This window comes from Jaculus jaculus, chromosome 15, assembly GCF_020740685.1.
Source record: "Jaculus jaculus isolate mJacJac1 chromosome 15, mJacJac1.mat.Y.cur, whole genome shotgun sequence".
Classification (NCBI taxonomy): Eukaryota; Metazoa; Chordata; class Mammalia; order Rodentia; family Dipodidae; genus Jaculus; species Jaculus jaculus.
The window spans coordinates 65,215,017-65,238,977 of NC_059116.1; the positions used below are offsets into that span (position 1 = coordinate 65,215,017).

General features: G+C 38.9%; 1 protein-coding gene across 4 annotated transcripts in view; it reads right to left on the bottom strand.

Moving 5' to 3' along the window:
* Positions 1–428: 428 nt before the first annotated feature.
* Positions 429–23,961, bottom strand: part of Hspa14 (heat shock protein family A (Hsp70) member 14) — a 32,181-nt gene continuing 8,648 nt past the window's right edge. For 3 of the 4 annotated variants that reach the window (XM_004662365.2, XM_045134866.1, XM_045134865.1), the window contains 11 exons: positions 23,101–23,149; positions 22,902–23,007; positions 21,726–21,816; positions 19,428–19,532; positions 16,896–17,057; positions 14,769–14,924; positions 11,637–11,739; positions 6,170–6,382; positions 4,855–5,028; positions 1,740–1,810; positions 429–639 (listed from right to left, as the gene is read on the bottom strand). In XM_004662365.2, the coding sequence (XP_004662422.1) occupies positions 561–639; positions 1,740–1,810; positions 4,855–5,028; positions 6,170–6,382; positions 11,637–11,739; positions 14,769–14,924; positions 16,896–17,057; positions 19,428–19,532; positions 21,726–21,816; positions 22,902–23,007; positions 23,101–23,149 (1,309 nt within the window). In that variant the 3' untranslated portion in view covers positions 429–560. The remainder of the gene's footprint in view (positions 640–1,739; positions 1,811–4,854; positions 5,029–6,169; positions 6,383–11,636; positions 11,740–14,768; positions 14,925–16,895; positions 17,058–19,427; positions 19,533–21,725; positions 21,817–22,901; positions 23,008–23,100; positions 23,150–23,961) is intronic. The other variant, XM_045134863.1, reaches the window with a different exon arrangement.

Here is a 23,961-nt window from a genome sequence, read left to right on the forward strand (position 1 = left end):
CAAGGTGACGCAAGCATGCAAGGTTGCACATGCATACAAGGTGGTGCATACATCTGGAGTTCCACTATAGTGGCTGGAAGCCCTGGCATGCCAATTCTCTCTCTCATAAACAACAATATACATTGGGCTGAGGAGATGCCTCACTGGTTAAAGGGATTTGGCTTGTGATGCCTGTCAGCTCAGGGCTTGACTCCCAAGTACCCACGTAAAGCAAGATACAAAAAGTGGTGCATCTGTCTAGCATTCATTTGCAGCAACAAAAAGCCCTACCACACACTCCCTCCCCACAAACAAACAAAAAAACTTTTAAAAACACTTTCTAAAATTTTCAACAGAATTATCTTTCAATCAACCTAAATAGCTTCATGACTAAACTGCCTTATTTTCCAAACAATGGTTACATGAAAAAGAAAACAAAGACATTACAATACTTATCAATATATTGTATTTTAATACAAACAGCTTAGAGCATTCATTGAAAAACATTTTAATATAAACATCACTTATACACAAATAATGTTGATATTCTAGTCTAAAAATTCTTGGTTTATCTAAGACACTTAAGATGCAACCTCAATAGTGATTGCTTCACATTTTCCAGTCTCTTGATCAGTACACATCACCTGTAAAGATCCATCCCTAAAGAAACAAGAAATAAACATCCCATTAAGTATATTTTATAAAAACAGAAATTCCTTAAGGACTAAATTAAAGTTAGTGAAAAGTTTCAAAAGAGATTAAGATAAAAATATAAGCACAATTTGAGTGTTTTAAATTCAGCATATGCTACATTTAGGAAAGTCTTAGAAATTTCCTCCTAAAGACCTGAGATAATAGTTGTAATCCTTAGAAATACAAGATGAGGTCTGGAGAGATGGCTTAGTGGTTAAGGAGCTTGTCTGTGAAGCCTAAGGACTCATGTTCGGTTCTCCAGGTCTCGCGTAAGCCAGACGCACAGGGACACAAGCGCGCAGGGTCGCTCATACGCACGAGGGAGTGTAAGCTGGAGGCCCTGGTGCACTAATTCTCTCTCATTTAAAAAATAAAATAAAATAAAATAAAGGCAGTCTGTTGGGCTCGCCTCAAAAAAAAAAAAAGGAGGAAATACAAGATGTTAAATATCAAAGACACAGTATGCCAACTTCACGCTGATGAACTTCATCTTCTTGGTAAGTATGGTTTCTGGAACATGTTGTTTCTAATGTTAATTTGGAAAGAATTTATTTGTAAAACACAGTGGCGTGGATGGCCTATTACTAAAGAAATAGTAAAGGTTAAATTTAACTAATAACTTATTTCCTAGAGCTTTTCAGCAGAAATAATGAATAAAAAGTTCAGAAAATATCTATACTAAAAATGACATGCTCAGGATAGAGAGATGGCTTAGCAGTTAAGGTGCTTGTCTATAAAGCCTAAAGACCCAGTTTTGATTCTCCAGGTCCCACATAAGCCAGATGCAAAAGGTGGTGCACGCGCCTGGAGCTCATTTGCAATAGCTAGAGGACCTGGCGGGTGCATTCTCTCTCTCCCTCTCTCTATGTCTCAAATAAAAAGAAATTAATTAAAAAATTTAAAAATGACATGCTCTTCTTCAGAAAATATATTAAGATCTCAGGGTGAAAATGTGATTCACTAATAAAGTCTTTCTAAATAAATAATTTGCCTAGAATTACAATGGTTAAACAATAAAACTCAAAATGGGAGAATCTTCTTAACATTAGAAACAGTTTAATTTGTACCTTTTCATAGTAAGAACAGCTAATATATCACGTAATCCATTTTCTTTTTTATCTAAATCCTGGAGTACAACCTGTTTATACAAAAATAACACAATAACACATGATTGAATACTTGTATTGAAAAGGACAAAAGTTTACTTCTTAACCAAAGAAACATCTTTAAAAAAAAGGCAGCTTTAAATTTTCCTAACACACAAGATTAGGAAATTTAGTTAAATTTTGTTAAGAACAAATGTCTCCTTTAGACAGAGGACTGATAAGGGCTGTAGGGATGGCTTAGTGATTAGGGCATTTGCCTGCAAAGCCAAAGGACCCAGGTTCGATTCCGCAGGACCCACGTTAGCCAGATGCACAAGGAGGCGCAAGCATCTGGGTTTGTCTGCAGAGGCTGGAGGCCCTGGCATGCCATTCTGTCTCTCCCTCTCTCTCTGTCAAATAAATAAATAAATAAAAAACAGAGGACAGATAAACTATCCTATGTAGCTATCCCTTTAATGTCATATCCAATTAAAATGACTGCTTCTAAGAATTGCTTATCTTAGCAAAAAACTACTTTTCCTTTTGTAATGAACAGTACCAGTAGCATGCAAATTATATTCTGGCAAACAATCTACAAATAATTTTTGTAATGAACAAATATTTTAATATTTTTATATATTTTAAGTACACTTTGAAAGCTTCCCATTTAAAAGAAGTATATGGGGCTGGAGAGATAGCTTAGCAGTTAAGGTCCTTGTCTGAAAAGCCTAAGGACGTGTGTTTGATTTCCCAGATTGCACATAAGCTAGATGCACAAGGTGGCACATGTGTCTGGAGTTCAATTAAAGTGGCTAGAGGCCCTGGCATGCCAATTGTTTCTCAATCACTCACTCTTAAAAAAAAAAAAAAAAAAAAAGGCCAGTCTGTTGGGCTTGCCTCAAAAATAAAAGTGGCCTTTTTTTTTTTTAAACAACGGAGAGCATATTATCAATAAAATTTGTTAAAAGGTGTTTTGAATGTCTACAAACTTCCTTAGTTTTCCCAAAGAAAGGTACATCAAAAAATCAAATTTAGAATTGAGCAATGAGTTTTCCAATTGTGCCAAGATCAAGTTTAATGACCTTATGCAAGTCATATCTTGTTTGAAGGAAGAAGTCAGAACACATGGGAACACTGAAAGATTCTTTGCCAAAGTCAGTGTTACTTAGTGAACTTTTCTCCTGGCATTTTCAAGTTAGCATATGTTGGCAGCAGCTGAGGAGTCTAGCTAGAGTCCCATGTGAAGAGAAAGACAGTAAGATGAATGAAAGCAAACAGTAAGGTACACTGAGACTGCCACCTGAGATCAGAGACCGGTGCACAAGAAGGTATTTACACCTGCCCAGCAGAATATCCGTAAGAGCTTTTAAACTCTCAGTGGTGGGTCTGAGGCACAGCTCAGACATGCTATGTTCATGTATGCTTGTGTGTTCATTTGTCTTTTGGGAGGGTTAGAAAATGGGTATGAAGCTAAAAATATCATTTCTCATCACTACTAACCACCCTTCTGCTCTGAATAAACAGACATTTTAGGCTGGCTTCAAACTTCTTAATATACATATTAAAAAACAAATACAATCACACTACACATTTCCTTTTTTAACTATGGAGGTAATTAATGCTTACGCCTTATGTTAGCTGTAAAAAAAAAAGTGCAGCATAGGGCTGGAGAGATGGCTTAGCGGTTAAGTGCTTGCCTGAGAAGCCTAAGGACCCCGGTTCGAGGCTCGATTCTCCAGGACCCATGTTACCCAGATGCACAAGGGGGCGCACATGTCTGGAGTTTGTTTGCAGTGGCTGGAAGCCCTGGCGTGCCCATTCTCTCTCTCTCTCTATCTGCCTCTCTCTCTGTCACTCTCAAATAAAAATGAACAAAATTTTTTTTAAAAAAATGCAGCATAATCTATAAAAAGTGAAAGAAAACAACCCTGGAATCTATTTACCCACTGTTCAGTTTCTGGCATACTGTTTACATACTTATTTTCCCTTCCCTTCCCTTTTTCTTTCCATCAAACACTGGAATTACAGACATAGGCCACCACTGCGGGGTCCTATATTTTCTATACACATACATGGATACCTAAACCTCACACCTCTCCTCAACCACCACCTCCCTCATGCTCCCAAGAGTATAGCAAACAGATGACACTACATTATAAAATCTAGGCTGCAGTCCTGGTATGCTGGTTTTAATGGTGCTATATTTTTGGGGAATGCTTCTGTGGAGAGACATCGCTTTGCCTGGCTTTGTAAAGGAAGCAGATGAGCACATGGTCTGAAATGTGTATGTAATATTTTATTAGCGCTCAGGAGTGAACCAACTTGAGCAGAAATCCTAGCCTAACCAAGAAAAACAATAGGATATTAGCCACCAGAAGCCAGATTCTTTGTTTTCTTTTGCACTATGAGAAACAAAGGCTGGCTTCTAAAGAACGTCCATCGTTCTCTGGAGCCAAGCTATGCCTGTAGCCCTTCCGAACCAGTTCGTTTCTTTCTGTTTACAAGGAGAGAAAGAGATGGAAGAAGGAGGAAGGAAGGAAGGGGGAGGGAGGAGGGGAAAGAATGAGCACACCAGGGCCTCTTGCAAATAAACTCCAGATGCACATACCACTTCAGGCATCTGGCTTTATGTGAGTTCTGGGGAATCAAATCGAGGACATCAGGCTTTGCAAACAGGTGTCTTAATTGTTAAGTCATCTCTCCAGCCACCAAGCCAGTTTCTTAATCATTTCCAAAATGTACATGATGGCTTACTCAGAGCACTTTAAGATTAAGCTTATAAATAACCTCATTTAGCACGTGGCAGTTACCAAATAAAAAAATGTTTTCATTTCCAGTTGCTTAATTATTTGGGTGGGCCAAAAGCAGAGAGAAGCTGTGCTATGTGCATTATTTTTATTTTTCCGTAACTCCTTCAAATTAAACATCACTTATTTCTTCCCACTTCCAAAAATTAACAAGTGGAATCAATTCAAATCATAAAAATGTGTAAATGTACTATATATACTTTGTACTGAGATGTTAAATGGACGCTACACTGTAAGAAAGTCAAGCAGTTGGTTGTGGTGATAACAAGTGTCTTATTTTGTGCATTCACCTGTGCAAACTTGGTTTCTTCTTTAATGGAGTTTTTCCCTTCTGACTCATAGAGTTCAAGGCAGACTGAAGACATACTGCCTGGAGCTTGTAATGTGTGTTGTCTTCGAGCTGGCAGCGGCGTCCCAGATGGAAACAGAACTGTGAATTTCTTGGCACCTGACTCATCTATTCCCTAGCAATCAGGAAAGTAAAATGAACATTCTTTGATATTTATAATGAAAAAATGAAAAAGTTTCCAGTATAAATTCCTATTACTCCTACTATAAATGAAACAGATATTCCCTGTTAATAAGCTGGAAATTAAGCAAAGAGAAAAAAACAGAATACTCCAATCTAGTCTGTTTTGTTTAACACTACACTGACATACCTCTCTCTACCTACATTAGAATCTAGCATTTTATTTTATTTATTTATTTTTGGTTTTTCGAGGTAGGGTCTCACTCTCAGCTCAGGCTGACCTGGAATTCACTCTGTAGTCTCAGGGTAGCCTTGAACTCACAGCAATCCTCCTACCTCTGCCTCCCGAGTGCTGGGATGAAAAGGCATGTGCTATTATGCCGGCTCAGAATCTAGTATTTTAAAATGTACTTAACTTTCACTTTCCTAGGAAACTAACATGTTAGACAAACCTTTTTTGTTTTCGTTTTTCGAGGTAGGATCTCATTCTAGTCCAGGCTGAACTGGAATTCACTCTGTAGTCTCAGGGTGGCCTTGAACTCATGGTGATCCTCCTACCTGTCTCCTGACTGCTGGGACCAGAAGCATGCACCGCCACACCCAGCTATCATGTTAGATAAATATTAACTAAAATAACATAAGGGGAGACTGGGGAGATAGTTCAATTGGTAAAGTTTTTGCCTTGAACTCATGAAGACAAGTTTCAACCCTAGAACCAGATAAAAAGGTAAAGAAGTGGGACTGGAGAGATGGCTTAGTGGCTAAGGCACTTGCCTGCAAAGCCAAAACACCTCGGTTCAATTCCTCATGACCCATGTAATCCAGATGCACAAAGTGGTGCATGTGTCTGGTGCATGTGCCATTTTCAGTGGCAGCAGACCCTGCTGTGTCCATTCTCATTCTCTCTCTCTCTCTCTCTCTCTCTCTGCCTCCTAACTAACTAAATAAAAACAAAACCAAGTAATTTAAAAAAAGGTAAACAAGCTAAATAAAAATATAAGGAACTCATTAAATATGTAATTATTAGCCTAAACTTAAGTCTTTATCTTCATACAAAGCTTATATATAAATTATAACAAATATAAATTTATGAAAGTTTGTAGGAAATTTATAAAATACAGAAAAGCTAAACACACCTTCACTAAAATATCTTTAGCTGAACACTCTATCATAAGAGAATCTTGCACTGTTGTGTTTTCTTTCCCAGTGAGGATTCCTGCTTCTATAGCGGCACCGATAGGGATAACCTCATCAGGAGGGATAGAGTTGAGAAGCTCAACAGTTGGAAAAAGATCTTTAATCAGTTGCTGTAACCTTGGGATTCGAGAAGACCCTCCACAAAGGACAACCTAGAAAATAAAAAATGGTTTTCAATTTTTAGTAAAAATCATCATAAATGGTCGTTTCTCACAATGAAAATGCCAACAAGATAATCTTTAGCACATATTATGATAAAAATGAAAAAGACCTATATTTTGACATAGTATGTCACATTTAACATATAAACAAATAGTTAATATATTATATACCAACATAATCTGCACTCAACAAAAATTAAAGTGATGCCGGGCATGGTGACATACACCTTTAATCTCAGCACTTGGGAGGGAGAGGTAGGAGGATCACTGTGAGAATACATAGTAAACTCAAGGTCAGCCTGGCTAGAGTGAGACCCTACCTTGAAAAACAACAACAAAAAATAGTAACTTAAAAAAATTAAAATAAGGAAATCGTACCACTAAATACAGTACAGCAATACATATTTGGTTTATAACTAATACACTATAATAATCATAGTCAATTGAATAGGAATATTCTGTACTATTTCAAGATTTGATTTTTTCATTATTTCTGGTAATTTTATACATGTATTATTTTGATCATACTCAGCCCCATTACTCTTGCTCCCCCCACTTCTGATTGAACCCCTTTCTCTTCCAAACTAGTCTTCCTTCTACATTTACATCATTTCTATTTCATCATTTCTAAATAAACCCTGTATCACTTTTTGTGATGAAAATAAATATTGTCAATCTCTGTAAGATAACTCTGTCAAAGGCTTTTTACCTTCACCATCAACTAATAAAGGTCATGAAGAAAAAGATTCATTACTTTAAGATCTTGGTACTATCTGATGAAATCTCTTGTCTCTGAAGAAATTACAAAACTGCTCCTTTATAAAAAGTACCACCGTTTCCTCACTGATTCATCCAATTGGCACCTACAACTTTGTGGCTCAGAATGGGAAATATGTGGTTACAAAGGGAATTCATAAACAATCACTTATCTCATGGTCTTTCAGTGGATGTCTTCAAAGTTCAATGCAACAGAGAAGACCAGTTCATACACCCTAACCCTCTTAACAAGTGGTATGAAACAAGAGACATAGGACTAATCCTCGGGTGAGCACATGAGAACATCCAGTAGAGAATACAAAAAGAAAGTGGGGCTGGAGAGACGACTCAGTCATTAAGGTGCTTGTCTGCAAAGCCGAAGGACAGGGATTCCACTTCCCAGGACCCATGTAAAGCCAGACGCACAAAGTGGTGCATTTATCTCGAGTTTATTTGTAGTTGTTAGAGCCTCTGGTATACCCATTTTCTCTCTCACCTATCTCTCTCTCATAAATTCAATAATATAAAATATTTAAGAAAAGAAAGTAAGTTTGCCTCTTTGGTAAAGAGCCTCAGAAGGTCTGTGTTTTGAGGCTGGGTGTGATGGCTCACACCTTTAATCCCAGCACTCGGGAGGCAGAGGTTGGAGGATCGCTGTGAGTTCAAGGCCAGCTTAAGACTAAATAGTGATACCCAGGTCATCTAGAGTGAAATCCTACCTCAAAACAACAACAATAACCAAAAAAGTCTATTTTGGGGGTATGTATTTTTCTTAGAAAAGTCTTTCCTAATATTTTATGATCTCAGGTAAATAACATGAAAATATGTAAATGTTCTATCAAATTTCTCAAACTGAACATCAAAGACCTAATAAACTATATGTTAACACTACGCCAAGGACTGGAGAAACGGCTTAGCAGTTAAGAACACCAGCTGTGCAAGCATAAGGGCCTGAGTGAGAAGGCCTGTGAGGCTGCTTGAGTTCAATGCTCAGGACGCACAGAAATAACTGGGCCATGTACCTCTGTAAGCCCAGTCCTGTGGGAGAGCAGACACTTGAGAATCAAACAGCAGGCTGTGGGATCAGCAGGAGACGCTGACTCAAGTGAGAACTGGTGAGAAAGCAATGGAGTAGAATGCTGTGTCATGCTCTGGCCTCCGCAGGTAAGCACAAAGAGCATGGCAGTGACCCATACACCACAGACAGACACAACAAAAGACAAAAGCACTAAGTCCGCCCCCCATTCTCAAAATCTTGGGTATTTATACTTTAATTTTAGGATGAGAAGTGTCGACACTTAGTATGGACAGGAAACAATAGGTTTTAATTAAATTATTTAAGCATTCTGGGGCTAGGGAGATAATTCAGAGGATAAAGTGAGTTCACATCCCAAGAACTCATGTAAAAAGCCAGTGGCAAGGGCTTCTGTAATCCCAGCACACCTACAAGTGAGAGGGGAGGTGGAGACAGGAGAACCTCCTAGAAGCTTATAGGCCAGCTAGCGTGGAGACCACAGTGGTGAGGGAGACCCTGCCTCATACAGGATGAGATCACCCACACTCACACGAAGGTTCTGAAACTTAAATCTGAACAGAAAACACGTGTTTTGAATATAATTATTAACAGGTGCTTTGGTGGGGGGAGAAAGGACCTCATGTATCCAGGTTGGCTGCAAACCTAATGACCCTGAGTTCCCAATTCTCCTGCCTTCAACTACCACGTGCTGCACCACTGGTTGGCGCCAGTTACTGTTCTTACTATTTCAAATACAACTCTGTGTGCTTCATAATACAAAACAGCAGTGCCTACTTCTTGGTACTTTTGTAGGGCTTGGATTTTTGTTGTTTAATTTTTTTTGTGTGTGGTTTTTCGAGGTAGGGTCTCACCCTAGCCCAAGCTGACCTGGAATTCACTCAGGGTGGCATTGAACTCACGGCAATCCTCCTACCTCTGCCTCCCACGTGCTGGGATTAAAGGCGTGCGCCACCACGCCCAGCTAGTTTAGTTTTTTTGACTGAATGTTTACTACATGTAAAGCCCAACCATTCACTTCTCCTCCTCCATCAGCTATCCCCATGACTGCGAAGACTCCACGTTCCGTGAGGCCCCTGTCCTGCTGGCATGCTGTGGTCCACACCGAGGCAGAAGCACTGGTGTGGCGCGCATGCCCAGTGCTCTTCCTCTTTCCTGCTGCCGTGGAAACTACACAGCGTCCCCAAGGATGCAAACAAGGGAAACAGAGCCACAGCAGCTTATTTCCAGCCACCATTGTCTGCCAAATCTAGGGGAGACAACAACATCTGCTCTAGAAAACCACTGAAGGAAGGGGTGTGTTTCATGTAGCAAGGCTAACAAACTACAGAATAGAATTTCAGCCTTTTAAGTTCTCCATAGCCTGTGTTTTAGGAATAACTTGAGGACTCTGCAACAGCCTTAGAATGCTCCACCTCAATTTAAGCAACTCACAGCTGTCCTGTTAGCCCCATGAGGGTGCGGACAAGAAGGCGGATGGGACATGTCAGAGTACCATGGAGGCAGGGACCATAGCCTAACAAGCCAGTCCTCCTCGGAGAAACGTGGCATAATATGAGACAACACAAGTGCACTCAGTCCCTGATGGAAGGATCACAGGAGCCGTCAGGACACTTGGTTACTGCCAGGTGAGTTCTCCATGAATATCAGGAACTTAAGACAATAGAGGAAGGCCATGAATTATGACAGGAAAATGGGCACGCAAGAGGTGGTGTTTGATGTCCACTTTACTGGGCCTGATAGGTATGTATTCACAGGTAAGTTAAGAAAGAAATTAATTCAGAAGGGACTGGGGGGCTGGTATGGGGCTTTAGTGGCTATGCTGGGCCTCATGGTAGACATGTCTTTACAAGGCAGGAGAGGCTCTGGGAGACTCGAATGATTTAGACCAGTATGCAAGTAGGGTTTTGAAGCACTAGAACAATTAAGAGGGGATGAGAGAAGGCAAAGCACATGAAGGGGTCTAATAGGTCACTCAAAGCAAATATAGAAAAATCTACGTCAAGCTGAAAGTCCTAGGGGAAAACTGAGCACCAAATACTGTGCTAGTGAACCCTGGAAAGCCAAAAGTCCAAAGAGCAGCTCACCAAAGGGGAAAGCAAGCTGTGCAGGTGGAAAGACTCAGCTTGCCCTAGCAGTGGACAATGATCCCCTCAGAGTATGTTGTGTACATTTTTCTCCAACAAGACAGTATACTGGGGGTAAAAACTGCCCATGCCAGGGTCCTTCACTAACCTAGTGTGGATGATGGAGGAGAGCCTGTCAGAACTGGGGAGCTGGCTTGAGAGACAGGCAAAGCAGGCAGGAACATGGTGCTGCACCCTCTTTGCCAGGCCAAACAATGCAAGCTGGTCCTGCTGAGCCCATCAAGGGCACAGAGGTGACCTGTGTGACTGTAGCTGTATCTTGTAGCCTTTATCATAATATGCCCTTAGCTACTGCACCAGCGGGCTCATTTCATTGGCATGTGGTAGTGTAGCACAGAGGTCTTTATCAGCACAACTCTTGATGACAATTCCTCTCAGCTTGCATAGCACCTTCTGGAATTGTGAAAAACAGCCTGTGGGAAAGGAGCTTACAGCGGAGTCGTGGCTTTATTTTTCCATGTCCTCCAGCCAAAAGATGTGCCAACTGGTGCAACAGTGGCACAACTATTTTGAGTACAAATACCTACTTTTCAACTGGATTTAAGACTCACTTCCCAGGAGGAAACTCATGAATGACACTGTAATAAATTTATTTATATGAGAGAGGGAGGCAGATACAGATAGATAGAAAGAGAGAGAGAATGGGCATGGCAGGGCCTCCAGCCACTGCAAACAAACTCCAGATTTATGTGCCATCTTGTACATCTGGCTTACGTGGGTCCTGGGGAATTGAACCTACGTCCTTTGGCTTTGCAGGCAGGTGCCTTAACCGCTAAGCTATTTCTCCAGCTCATGAAAGACACTATAAACTGGCCAAAAGACCTCAATTGAGGAGACAATGGGCTCCAGTGTTGAAGTGAGTTAATACATAGGACACATTCAAATACCTGCCCATCCCACATATAAAAATGTACTGGAGCTAGATGTAGTGGTCGTGAGTTCAAGGCAGGCCTGAGATTACATAATGAATTCAAGGTTAGCCAGGGAAAGAGTGTGACCCCACCTCAAAGAACCAAAAAAAAAAAAAGCACTGGAAAGGAATGCCATTATTTTTGTGTGATGAGACTTAAGCATAAATAGACATACATATATGGACACACACATATGTACATATATGTATATATATAAACATATATATATATATATATCTGAGTTTACCAGTCACTGATCAAAATTCAATAAATTTTCCTGATTTATTAACAAATTCTGGAAATACATGTGTAAAAATATTTTCCTGTGCTAACAACTATTTCTTAAATTCCAAAGCTAACACTTCTCCTAATTAATTAAGGGAATATAAAAGCATTACCTTATTGATATCATCTGCTGTGAATCCACTTTGATCTAAGAGTCTTCGAATTGCTTCTACACATTTATTAAAAAGCGGAGAACAGAGAAGTTCAAATCTTGCTCTGTGTATACGCACATGAACAAACATAAACAGAAGAGACAGAGAAAAGACTTAGTACAGTCAAACTAACTTCTTTCTCTTATGTAAAATAACATCAAAACATATTGTGCTCATTCTCCAAGGGACAGGTATCATTAAAAAGTACAATATTGTGTATATGGGACATGTCTGAGTCATTCACTTGTATAAAAATATTTAATGTCAAATTCAAAGGGAGAACCATCCTCTACCCATAAGCTTTCCAAAAAATATATTTAAGATCATAGGACATTTTCGCCAATAAGGCTATGGACCCTGATAAAATCATTTGGAATGTTTTGCTACTTTTACATGTTCGAGATTTAATAGTTAGTTCTTTTGTTCTTTATAGCCCAAGACTATGCTATATGCAACTTTAACCCTTCTGCACTAAGAAAGTGAATGCTGGCAAATAATTTAAGATAGTTTTTTTCATGAAAAATGCACTAGCCAATTTTATACTTTTAAAATGTAGGTGAGTGATTGTTAAATTTGTATTATCTACACATATTAACACACTTATTTTTCCTCAGGTAGGTCTCACTTTAGCCCAGGCTGATCTGAAACTCACTGTGTAGTTCCAGGCTAGCTTCGAACTCACGGCGATTCTCCCACCTTTGCCTCCCAAGTGCTGGGATTAAAGGTGTGCATTGTCACACCTGGCAATATATACTTTTTATCTTTTTTTTTTTCCCCCAGGTAGGGTTTCGCTTTAGTGCCAGGCTGGTCTTGAACTCACAGTGATCTTCCTACTTCTGCCTCCCCAGTGCTGGGATTAAAGGTGTGTATCACCATGCCTGGCTTACTTTTTAATGGTTGACTATTTTACATAAATGTAAAATTTCCTTAATGAAAAACAACAAATTCCATTTTCTTCTTAAACACTGATTTTTTTGATATGTATGTGTACAGTTTATGTAGTACATGTGTAATATGTTGCACGCATGTGTATGTACAAATGCATATGCCCCATGCACATACAGGTAGAGGACAGAGAAGAGTGTCAGGGTGTCAGGTAATTTTCCATCTTATTTTCATGAAACAGGGTCTCTCACCGGACCTGAAGCTTGTGCTGTTTTTTTGGTCATATGGCTGACCAGTGAGCCTCAGCAATCCTCCTGTCTCCACCTCCCTCAGTAATGGGGTCGCAGACATGCTTTTTACATGGGTGCTGGAGATTAAACTCAGGTGCTATGCTTGTGCCATGGTGCTCTTACTCACTGAGTTATCTTCCCAGCTCAAATACTGATCTTAATAAGCAAACACATACTGGGTACTTGGACAAACTCAGTACTAAGGCACTGTTGAAAGAGAAACAATATAGAGATACTCCAGAGCTGGAGAGATGGCAGTGTGGTTAAGGCGCTTGTCTGTGAAGCCTAAGAACTCATGTTCAAGTTTCCAGGTCCCACATAAGCCAGATACACAGTGACGCAAGTGCACAATGTTACACATACACACAGGGTGGCACAAGTGTCTGGAGTCAGTTTGCAGTGGCTGAAGGCCCTGGTGCACCCATTCTCTCTCTCTCCTCTCTCAAATGCCTCCACGACTGAGCATGTGAACTACAGTCAGTGCTATTGAGGAACTCTATTTCTAATGTTATCCTTCTCCTGACTGACTTCAAATAGCCATTGGGCAAAACTGACCTACACGCTTTAGGAAGCCCAGACAAAGTGGAGACAGTCAATTAGAGATGGAAAAAGAAAGTAACAAAATACAGTCAGTAGAATTCTAGAAACAATTTAACTTTGCAATGCTGGATATTTTTACTGCATTTCAGTTATCTGTTAAATTGTTGGAAACTGTGAATAGGTAACTAGAAACAATTGTTAGTAACATAACACAAGAAGCAAGAGCAACACTTGATTATCTGCCCTTTACTTCTCTGGGTAAAGGTGTAGTCACTTGTAAGTAATGTCTTATATTATGTGAAAAATATGCATATTAAAAGCTATTTTATGGAGATGGAGAAATGGCTTAGCGGTTAATATGCTTGCCTTCAAAGCCAAAGGACCCAGGTTCAATTCCTCAGAAACCACGTAAAGCCAGATACATAAAGTGGCACATGCATCTGGAGTTTGTTTACAGTGGCTGCAGGCTCCAGCATGCCCTATTCTCTCTTTTTCAAATAAATAAATAAAATATTTTTTAAAAAGCTTTTTTATGCACATCAATCCTGTGTTCACTAAATTTCAGAAAAGCTATTAAAATAAAAAATACTGATGACAAATAAACAAAAATAAGACAGATGTCATTCTTCAAGAGAGTTTAATTATTAAAGAATATGAACTTTGGAGTCAAACTGCTTGGACTGAACTCCAGGTCCATTACTGTAAGACACTGGGAAAGTAATAAACTTTCTCTAGTTTCTGCTTCTTTATGCTAGAAATGAGGATGATAATAGTACTTACCTCATAGCATTGATAAGGGGATTCAACTAATTAATATGAATACAGTACTTAAAATAAAGTCCACCCAAAATGTGAACTGAAACTTAGGCAGCCCTACATCACACTTTTACAACAAAGAATGGAATAAGGACTGGTAGGTAAGACTGGAATAGGAAAGAAATCCAAAACCTCAAATTTTAAATCCCACTTCATTTTTTTAAAAATAAAAATCATTCGTCTATTTGCATGCATGTGTGTATGAACGTGCTAACATCACCAGATGCTTGCACATTATGCATCTGCCTTTACAAAGGTGCTGGACCTGGGCTGGCAAGCACCTTTCACTGCTAAGTCATGTCCCCAGCCCCCATTTGACCTTTCTTTAAAAAAAAAAAATGGCGTCTTCACACACTGCTAAGTTTAGTTTAAAAACAAAGAGGCCAAGTAATTACAACTCATTATTTTGGGAACAACCATTTAGCCTGATTAAAAAATTGAACCCCAAAAGTAAAAACAATAAATTCCTTTTTCATAGATGGCTAAAGCCAAATGTAAAAACATTACTTGTACGTAAGACACTCATGGACGGTCTTAACTTTTCTGTGAACTTCAGTTTTACCTGGACACATTGCAGTCAAAATCTTGACCTTCATACAGTGAATCTAGGAAACAATTGGCACTTCCCAAGGTTGACAAAGAATGTTTTGCCACTTCCGCACTGTTCACCAATTTCATCATGGCTCGGGCATTTCCCCTCACATCATGTTTGAAGGACCTAAAAGTACAAATGTCAGTTTTATTTTAAAAAACCTGGGTCATGCAGAATTTAATGTAACTAAAAATCTAAATGATCACCCTTAGAGAAAGAATAAATTCATGAATCCATACTACTTCTCAGATGCTAGTAATCAGGTTCTAATCCTACTACACTTTCCTAAAGGAAGAAGAGCCCCTTCCAAAAAAGCAAAGAGCCAATTTATATAATACTCTGAACTGCTATACTAGGTAGCCACAGCAATACATTGTACGTTGAAATTATAGAGATCATCTACTGCCAAAGTGACAATCAGAATGAAGGGGAGTTATGCTACTCAGTGAACTTCCTATCTCACTCTTTATGGTATAAATTCTGTTGAACACCAAAATCAAAAGGGCTTCTTCAAAGAAATTGGACATATACAAAATATGCAAAATTAAAGTCTATCACCAATGTTAAGTAGTTTTTAAAACTTGCTTAGTAATGAAAAATGGCTCTGTTAAAACACCTTTATAGTTAAACAAAATATCAGTATTTATTGCACAAATGAATCATCACTGTTTATTTAAGGCCAGGTCATGATATGTAGACAGGCAGGTCTCAAATTCATGGTCTTCCTGCCTTTGCCTCCTGATTGCAAGGGCTACCTGTGTACATCACTTCTTTAAAACTAATTCTAACAATGATTTTGGTCATACTATTAAAAGCACTATTTCAACTAATTTCTTTTTTGGAGTTGCAATGTGTAAAATATAATCTTTACCTATTTGACTCTCGGTAAGTGCAAACATGTTAAATGGAGTAATTATATCCAGTAACAAGACTAAAAGACTCTTCATAGTAGATTTAGTAATTTAAATAAGTATTTCATCAGATACTAACTCACTGGAATGTGGTAAAAACAGCACACTCTTCCCTGGATCCAAACTTGTAAAAACTGCTGGGCCACCACTAAGGTTTTCAGACCTTTATCTTCAGAAGAACGGTGCATGATGCTTTAAAAACTCACAACTTCAGGCACATGCTCATTCAGCTCCATAAAGGACTGTCCCTTTGCACTAAGTGAAAAATCCAAGCACACTACACTGGGAAACTTGGCCTCTGCCTCTAAGGACACTGTAATTATGCAGGTGAAAATACCCAGCTTTTCCCTCCTTGGACTTCTGAACTCAAATGGGGCACCAGCAGCTCCTCAGAAGTGACCCGTGACTATTCAACTGGGGTTCTGGCTCTTGCCATGCCTGCTCCAAAGTCTGATTTGTATGTAAAGGTTGAAATGTGGAGGTGGTTTTTCTGTCAGGATGCAAAGGCCATAGGCTTCAGTAAGTTGGACTAAGTAACCTTCCTAAAATGGCTTATTCAAGGCCCTTCAGCTGGTGAAAGAGATCAGCAATGTTCTTTGTGTGTAAGAGAAAAACCCTCAAAATCTTCAAAAAGAAAACAACAAAACAAATCCCATTCCCTAGTTTCCAAGAAATAGGAAAAGCACATCATCCTTTACAGCTGTGTAATTTAATTAATTTAAATAAATTAAAGGGGAACAAAATTTCAAAGAAAAGTCTCAATCAAAATGAATTGTTCGCCAGGCATGGTGGTGCATGCCTTTAATCCCAACACTTGGGAGGCAGAGGTAGGAGGACCGCCATGAGTTCAAGGCCACCCTGAGACTACATAGTGAATGCCAGGTCAGCCTCAGCTAGAGTGAGACCCTACTCTAAACCAAAAAAAGAAAAAAGAAAAAAGAATTTTTCAAGGCTAGATGTGCACCTCAGAAAGCTAAGGCAGGAAGAACCTGAATTTGAGGCTATATTTGGCTACGCAGTGAATTTCTGTCTCAAAATAATTATAAAAATAAAAAAGGGGAACATGATGTAGTGGTACAGCACTTGCCTAGCTGGCTCCAGGCGGCGGAAAGTAATGCTGTGGCACAGTACTTGCCCACCAGGCTCTAGACCGTTGATGAAAATGACCCAAGCCATTAACACTCACCTCTGGAACTCCGAAGCCAGATACTGCGCTAAGGTTTCTGTAAAATGTGCACCTCCAATGTTATCATCTGTGTTTGTTGAAAGAACCCGGTACATTCCACTGTTAACTTCCAGGGCACTGAGAGATAAGGATGTTCCTCCAAGCTTAAATACCAAAATATTGCTTTAAGAGAAAGAAAAGAATGGATAATTCATCAGAGAATCATAGTACCTTAAAGCCAGGTAGAACTTTAGAAGCCATTTAATATCTTTAAATTACAAATGAGGGAACTAAAAAGCTCAAATGAGTAAACTGTCATATGATATGAGATTACTGTGAATTTTTGCAACATTAAATATAGTAATTCAAGCCAGACATGGTGGCACATCCCTTTAATCCCACCACTCGGGAGGCGGAGGTAGGAGGATCATCATGAGTTCAAGGCCACCCTGAGAGACTCCATAGTGAACTCGAGGTCAGCCTGGGCTAGAGTGAGATCCTACATGGAAAAATAAAAAATAAAAAAAAAAGGGAAAGCTAAAAGCTAATTTCCTATATATCAAATTTATCATTTATTTTTTTCTTTTGGCTTTTTAAGGTAGGATCTCATTCTAGCCCGGGCTGACCTGGAATTCATAATGTAGTCTCAGGGTGGCCTTGAAATCAAGGCAATCCTCTTACCTCTGCCTCCTCAGCGCTGGGATTAAAGGCATGAGCCCCCATCCCCAGCTTCACTTCTAATTTTTTTTTTATTGATTTATTTGAGAGTGACAGAGAGAGAAAAGCAGATAGAGAGAGAGAATGGGCACCCCAGGGCCTCCAGCCACTGCAAACAAACTCCAGGTGCATGCGCCCCCTTGTGCATCTGGCTAACGTGGGTCCTGGGGAATTGAGCCTTGAACCGGGGTCCTTAGACTTCATAGGCAGGCGCTTAACCGCTAAGCCATCTCTCCAGCCCATTCACTTCTAATTTTTAATATATATCTAGGTTATCTAAAAATAATTTTCCAATCATTTACATATTATTGGTTTCACTAATTATGAGAAGTTGAATGAGGTGAAACAATTATATCTGAATTCCATTCTCTAAAGTTATATGAACATAAGCTCTATTAAGACAAGTGTTGACATCTGAATTAGGTGTAAGTATGTCTTAGTATTTTACATTCAAAAGGAATCGTAACTCCCTGTAGATTGTCATAGTGCTGGAAAGTGCTATGCAGCCTGCTGAAGGAGGAAAGGCATCAATGGATTTAAGTAGCAGAGGACGTGCAAGATACACAGTTGGCTAGCCAGGCAAAGTGTGCTAACCTGTGGAATGTGCGTTGTGAGGGAAACTAACTGCTCTCTGATTGGATTCGAGGCCCACTTCACAAAAGGGACTTTATGCCTGGTACGGAAAACCTAGTCAAAAGGCTATGGCTGGAAAAATCATTAAGCCCTGGGAAACTGCTACTGCTGTCTGGCTAAATGGGTGCTATTATGCCTATCAAACTGCCCACTAAATACTTATGTTTATGTCAACATATTAATACTATTCCCACTTCTGACTATAGCAACTTCTCTTTTTAGATGACACTGACCACTAGGAACATTCAAAACTCATCAAAGTGCTTAGGGAAATGACAGTTGAGTGTTCAGAACTAAGTAAGACATCTCTATCACATCCTCCAAGGCTCAGGTCCTATTGCAGAAGAAGAAGTGAAAAGAATATAAGAGCTAAAGGAAGAGGAGGAGTGCTTTGGAACACTGTCTTCCAGACATTAAGTGGCTATAGCATTTATAATCTCACAGTGCCTGATGCTACCTATACAAGGCCTGCATAACAGGAGGGCAAAATAATAAAATAGAAGACTAACTAGTTGGAAAGAAGGGGTTCAATGGAGTGGGGATTAGGAGGAACAACAAAGGAGGGAGATGAGAGGGGATTATGATCAGGGTACATACATTGTATATATGTTGGAAGTTGTCAATAACTTTTTTTTTTTTTTTTTTTTTTTGGTTTTCACAAGGGTCTCGCTCTAACTCAGGCTGACATGGAATTCACTGTGTAGTCTCAGTGTGGCCTCGAACTCATGGTGATCCTCCTACCTCTGCCTCCCTAGTGCTGGGATTAAAGGTATGCACCAATACAACCAGCTAATAAATTTTTTTAAAAAAGGAATTCTTAAGTCTTCATGCAGGATTTCCTTTATCTTCTATCATGTCAAATATACATAAAATAGTATCCACTGTTTCTAAACATGTCTGAAAATTGGAACTGGTAATAAAATCAATGGTGTCCAAGCTTTAGCTAGAACTTGAGATGAGCCTTGATTTCTCCAATCTGCCTCCAATACAGGGGCAAAATGAGGGTGACGGGAGAAAAGCGCAATGTCCTGTGGCGTTTCTGCCCTCCTCTCCTTCTCAGCTATGTGGAAGACTGGGTGAGAGTTCTAATGTCTTCCACACATGCAGCTTGAGAACCCCTCCACTGTATAATGTAACTACTGACATACTCACTGCAACCAAAAATTTTTTCTGCACTGAGAGAACTACAAAGACGATCTTTACCTTTTTCCAGCAGGAGAGTCTTGTCCAATTCCGTAGGCAAGCAGGGCCGCACAGGGCTCGTGGATAAGCCGCAAGACACGAAAGCCAGCAGCAGCTGCCGCTTCTCTGTGAACAAATGGCTTCCCGTGAACTTACCATCACAGCACGCTGAAGTCTACACTTTCAGAAATGCTCATCTACAAGACTTATGCAGTGGGGCTGAAGAGATCACTCACTGGTTAAAGGTGCTTGCATGTAAAGCCTGCTGGCCTGGCCTCAGTTTCCCAGTACACATAAAGCCCAATGCATAAAATGGTACATGTGTCTGGAGTTCATTTGCAGCGAGAGGCTCTGGTTTGTCCACATACTCATTCACTCATTCTCACTGTCTTTCTGCTCATAAATCATAAATAATTTAAAAAAAAAGAAAAAGACTTCACAAGCTGAAGTACCTTTCAAAGCAAGAAAGTGCACACAAAGCAGAAATGACTCTGTAGGTGGTCACTTCCTGTTTAAAAAACCACAATGTTCAGAGTCAATTTTCTTGACAAAGAAAGCAGAGATTATATAAAACAAAAAAAATAAAGTTCTCAAAAATGTCAAAACTGGTCTGGAGAGGTAGCTCAGCAGTTAAAGGTGCTTGCTTGGAAAGCCTGTTGGCCCCTGTTTGACTTCCCAGCACCCACATGAAGCCACACACAAAGTGGCGCATGTATCGGGCGTTCACTGGCAGTAAACACACCCCTTCCCCTAAGCATGCACACATAATTAAATGAATAACAATAAATTAAAAAAAAATACGTAACCTTGTCAAAATGAGTTTTGCTTTTTTTTTTTTTTTAAGATTCCCTGTTGACCTTTAATGCTCAGGTTCTTACTGTGTTAACCAACCACATACAAGCTTACTTCTAAGTGGAAGAAGAAAATGACTGCTCAGGATGTAAATAAGACGGAAGCCTTGTGAGCCTCTACTGATCAGACCCAAGTAGTCAAAGCTAAAGTCTTGTGGGTTTATGTTTAATGATAATAGTTGATTATCTCTGGCATATTTTTCTTTTTGGCTTCTTACTTAGTCATGATAAACACAAACTTGAAACAGTACTTTAAAAGTCTAAACACTTAAATGTGCTAAACTGGTTGTAACTATTTCTACATAGTTGAGTTTTTAACAAGTGCTGATCAGTCACACAATTTTTGTGTACATAACTGTTTTCCTGTGCACTTTCTATATGCAAGTAGTTATAAATTTACTAATTTCAATAAACTGGAATGACACACAAAAATGTCAACATTAAAAAAAAACAAAAAACTTTGTCTGGGAAGTCTTTTGGGCTCTGGAAGCATAGGAAAGGTATCCATCTCCACGCTATTCAACATGTTCCATTCAAAAGAATTACCACATGCTATTGTAACTGGAGTTAATGGTGAGAGTCAGAACATGTGTCATTCATCTCTGTGTACTCAACTGTGAATAGATTATGATTTCAATACTAATTGATAAATTTTGGTGAAATTGAAAATAAACAAGTGTTTATTTTTATGTCACATGGTCACAAATTTTAGGAAATGATTAAGATAAATGTATAGGGCGAGAGATATAGCTCAGTGGTAGGGTGCTTGCCTATTATACACCAAGTCCTAGGGGGGGTAAATGTGTAACACTTTAAAAAATGTTTAATTTCTTTACTCTAGGGTCACAGGTAAACATGGCGTTTTCCAAACCCAAGATGGAGCCCTACCCAGCAAAATAAAGGCATGCATGATCATCATACATTTGCAAGAACACCTGTAAAGGCCAATTTTTCTTTAGATGTTAAGATCTAAGATGAAGAAATGATCACCAACTGCATATTCTTATGTATGAACCTTAATTACATGAAACAGGCAAAGTCTGATTCATAAGCATCAACTTAACCTGGTTATTATAAACACTTCGAGGGCTGGAGAGATGGTTTAGCAGTTAAGGCACATGCCTGCAAAGCCTAAGGACCCATGTAAGCCAGATGCACAACAGGCAGCATGCATATGGAGTTCATTTGCAGCAGCTGGAGGCCCTGGAGCACCCATTCTCTTTCTTAAATAAATAAAAAATAAATTTATAAAGATAGATAGATAGATATAGAGATTTCTAATCCAAACAACTAAGAGGGCATATTGCATCTCATTTTATGCTTTTCTGGTGTTTATAAAAGGAAATATTAGTATTTCCATGAAAAGTATTTACAAACATAATTTTATTTTGTGAAGTATTTGTCAAGTGTAGGTTTTCTTTCTATTATTTTAATTAACCAAATAAGATAAACACTGTGTTATACTTACCCAAGAGCAGTTTTTTGTTTTTCTCCAAAGTCAAATGGAACAGTAACAACTACATCATTTGCATCAGAGCCCAAGACAGAATGTGCCGTTTCTGTACATTAAACATAAAAATCAATTCTGAGGACACACAAAAGTATGAAATAATACTTTGAGCTTTCTTCATTTATTCCAAAGATTTTCTCACTAAATAAAGGCTCAAATTCACTGGACTGTCCCACCCTGTCAATTTTCCTCTGTGCTCTTCACTCATGTGGTACTTCTTGTGGGTTTGGTGAATAGCTGTGGGCAGTCAGGCACTTTTCAAAGACTGGCTCTAAGGCCTCAGAGTTTCCATCCTCTTCCAACTTAGATTGGTTCCAAACAGAAAAGCTTCAAGAGCATCAGTGTGAAATGATCACATTAGTTTAATACAGTAAAGAGCTGCCTTCCATCACACAAGGTCACAACATAAAGTACAAAAGTGAAATGAGCCTTATGAATAACCTATGCCAGAATTTTTCCCAGCTGGGTGTGGTGGCACATGCCTTTAATCCCAGTACTCAGGATGCATAAAGGAAGGATCACCGTGAGTTGGAGGCCACCCAGAGAAGAGAGAATACATAGGGAATTCCAGGTCAGCCTGGGCTAGAGTAAGACCCTACCTCAATAAACCAAATAATAAGAATTTTCCTATTGACTCTAAAGAGTACCTACTCAACTCACTGAGACTTTGTCTGAAGTAAGGATGAAATGAAACCTGATCAATCTGCTCAATCAGTACAGAGACAGCACTTCAGTTCCCAAGCTCCATCTATAGTGCAGGGGGAACATGTCTAACTCTCACCACCTGAAACCTGAAGTGTGCCACAACAACGTTCAACAAGCTTTTGCTTTTGGAATATTCTGGATCTAAGAGGTGTTAACTTAACAGGTAAGATCTATGAAAATATCTCCAAATCTGCAAACTCTGCATTCTGAAATACTACCAGTTCCAAGCATTCAAATATGGGATATTCAACCTGTACTTACACAGAAGTCAGTCTCTTAACTAAGGCTACAGTGGACAAACATGTTCAGTTTAGATTTCCTTACAGAGAATTTGTTGAGTCACTCTGCTCTTCCCAAGATTCCAAATCTTGCAAAGATTAACTTTTAAGAGATCATTTAAAGTAACTGTTGACTTTTTGAATACAATACCTTTCATTTTACTAAATATTAGTCTGGCAACATCTTCTGGATTAACAAATTTTGTTTCTTCTCCAGTATCTATTTCATATCGCAATTTCCCATTTTTCTCAATGACCTAAAAAAGAAATTATAATTGTGCTAAATACAGAATAATTTAATCAAGCAACGAGTTACTCTGTGCATTGAGGAAGTAATAAATCATACTCACTAAGCATTTACTTTCCAAGATGTATTTCTGAGCCTGCGGATCATCAGCACTGTCCATAAAGATATGAAGATAACTCAGTATTAAAGTCAGTACTGTAGATAACTAAGACTGCATTATTCAATACCACTGGACAAATGCCAACATAATAAACTGTTAATACATAGTACAGAAGCTAGAATTAGGCAGAATAATTGCAATGGTTATGGCAATCATATTAATGTGTTGTTCTTTGTATTTGCAAACAATTTTCTTACTGTAACCTTGCTATGCATTTTGGGATAACTTTTCATACTATTAATGATTTTATATACTACTACTGTCACACCTATGATCTTGAAGATCCAACAACTGAAATGAAAAGGAGAGAATGAGTTAAGATTGCAAACTCAGGGCAAAGACTTAATACCACCTCTGTTCCTTGGTTTCTACTCGTAAAATCAACACTCAAAGCCAAAATGTTCAGCCAAAGTATGAATACTGTACATGGAAAGTTGTCCTCAATACATACATATAATATAGAAAGATATTAATGTTCCACAGAGTGCTAAACAAATGTATATTTATGAAGTGAAAAAGGTAACAGGTTGCTCAAAATAGTAATGCAACTTACACAGTTGACAGTATTTTCACTTAACACCATTCTACCTGCATAATACCAAGGGCAATTGTTTGGGATTATTTTAGAGACAAACAGGTTCAAATAGAGCAATGGCTTATAAGCCAAGAAGGAACAAAGCCAGGAGTTGATCCCAGGCCATATACACTTCACAGTAAATGACCACTGTACTTCTCCCCCTTGAGGGAAAGGGTCTCTAGTGCTTGGCTTAATTTCACCTAGAAATAAAAATGAAGCCAACTAGT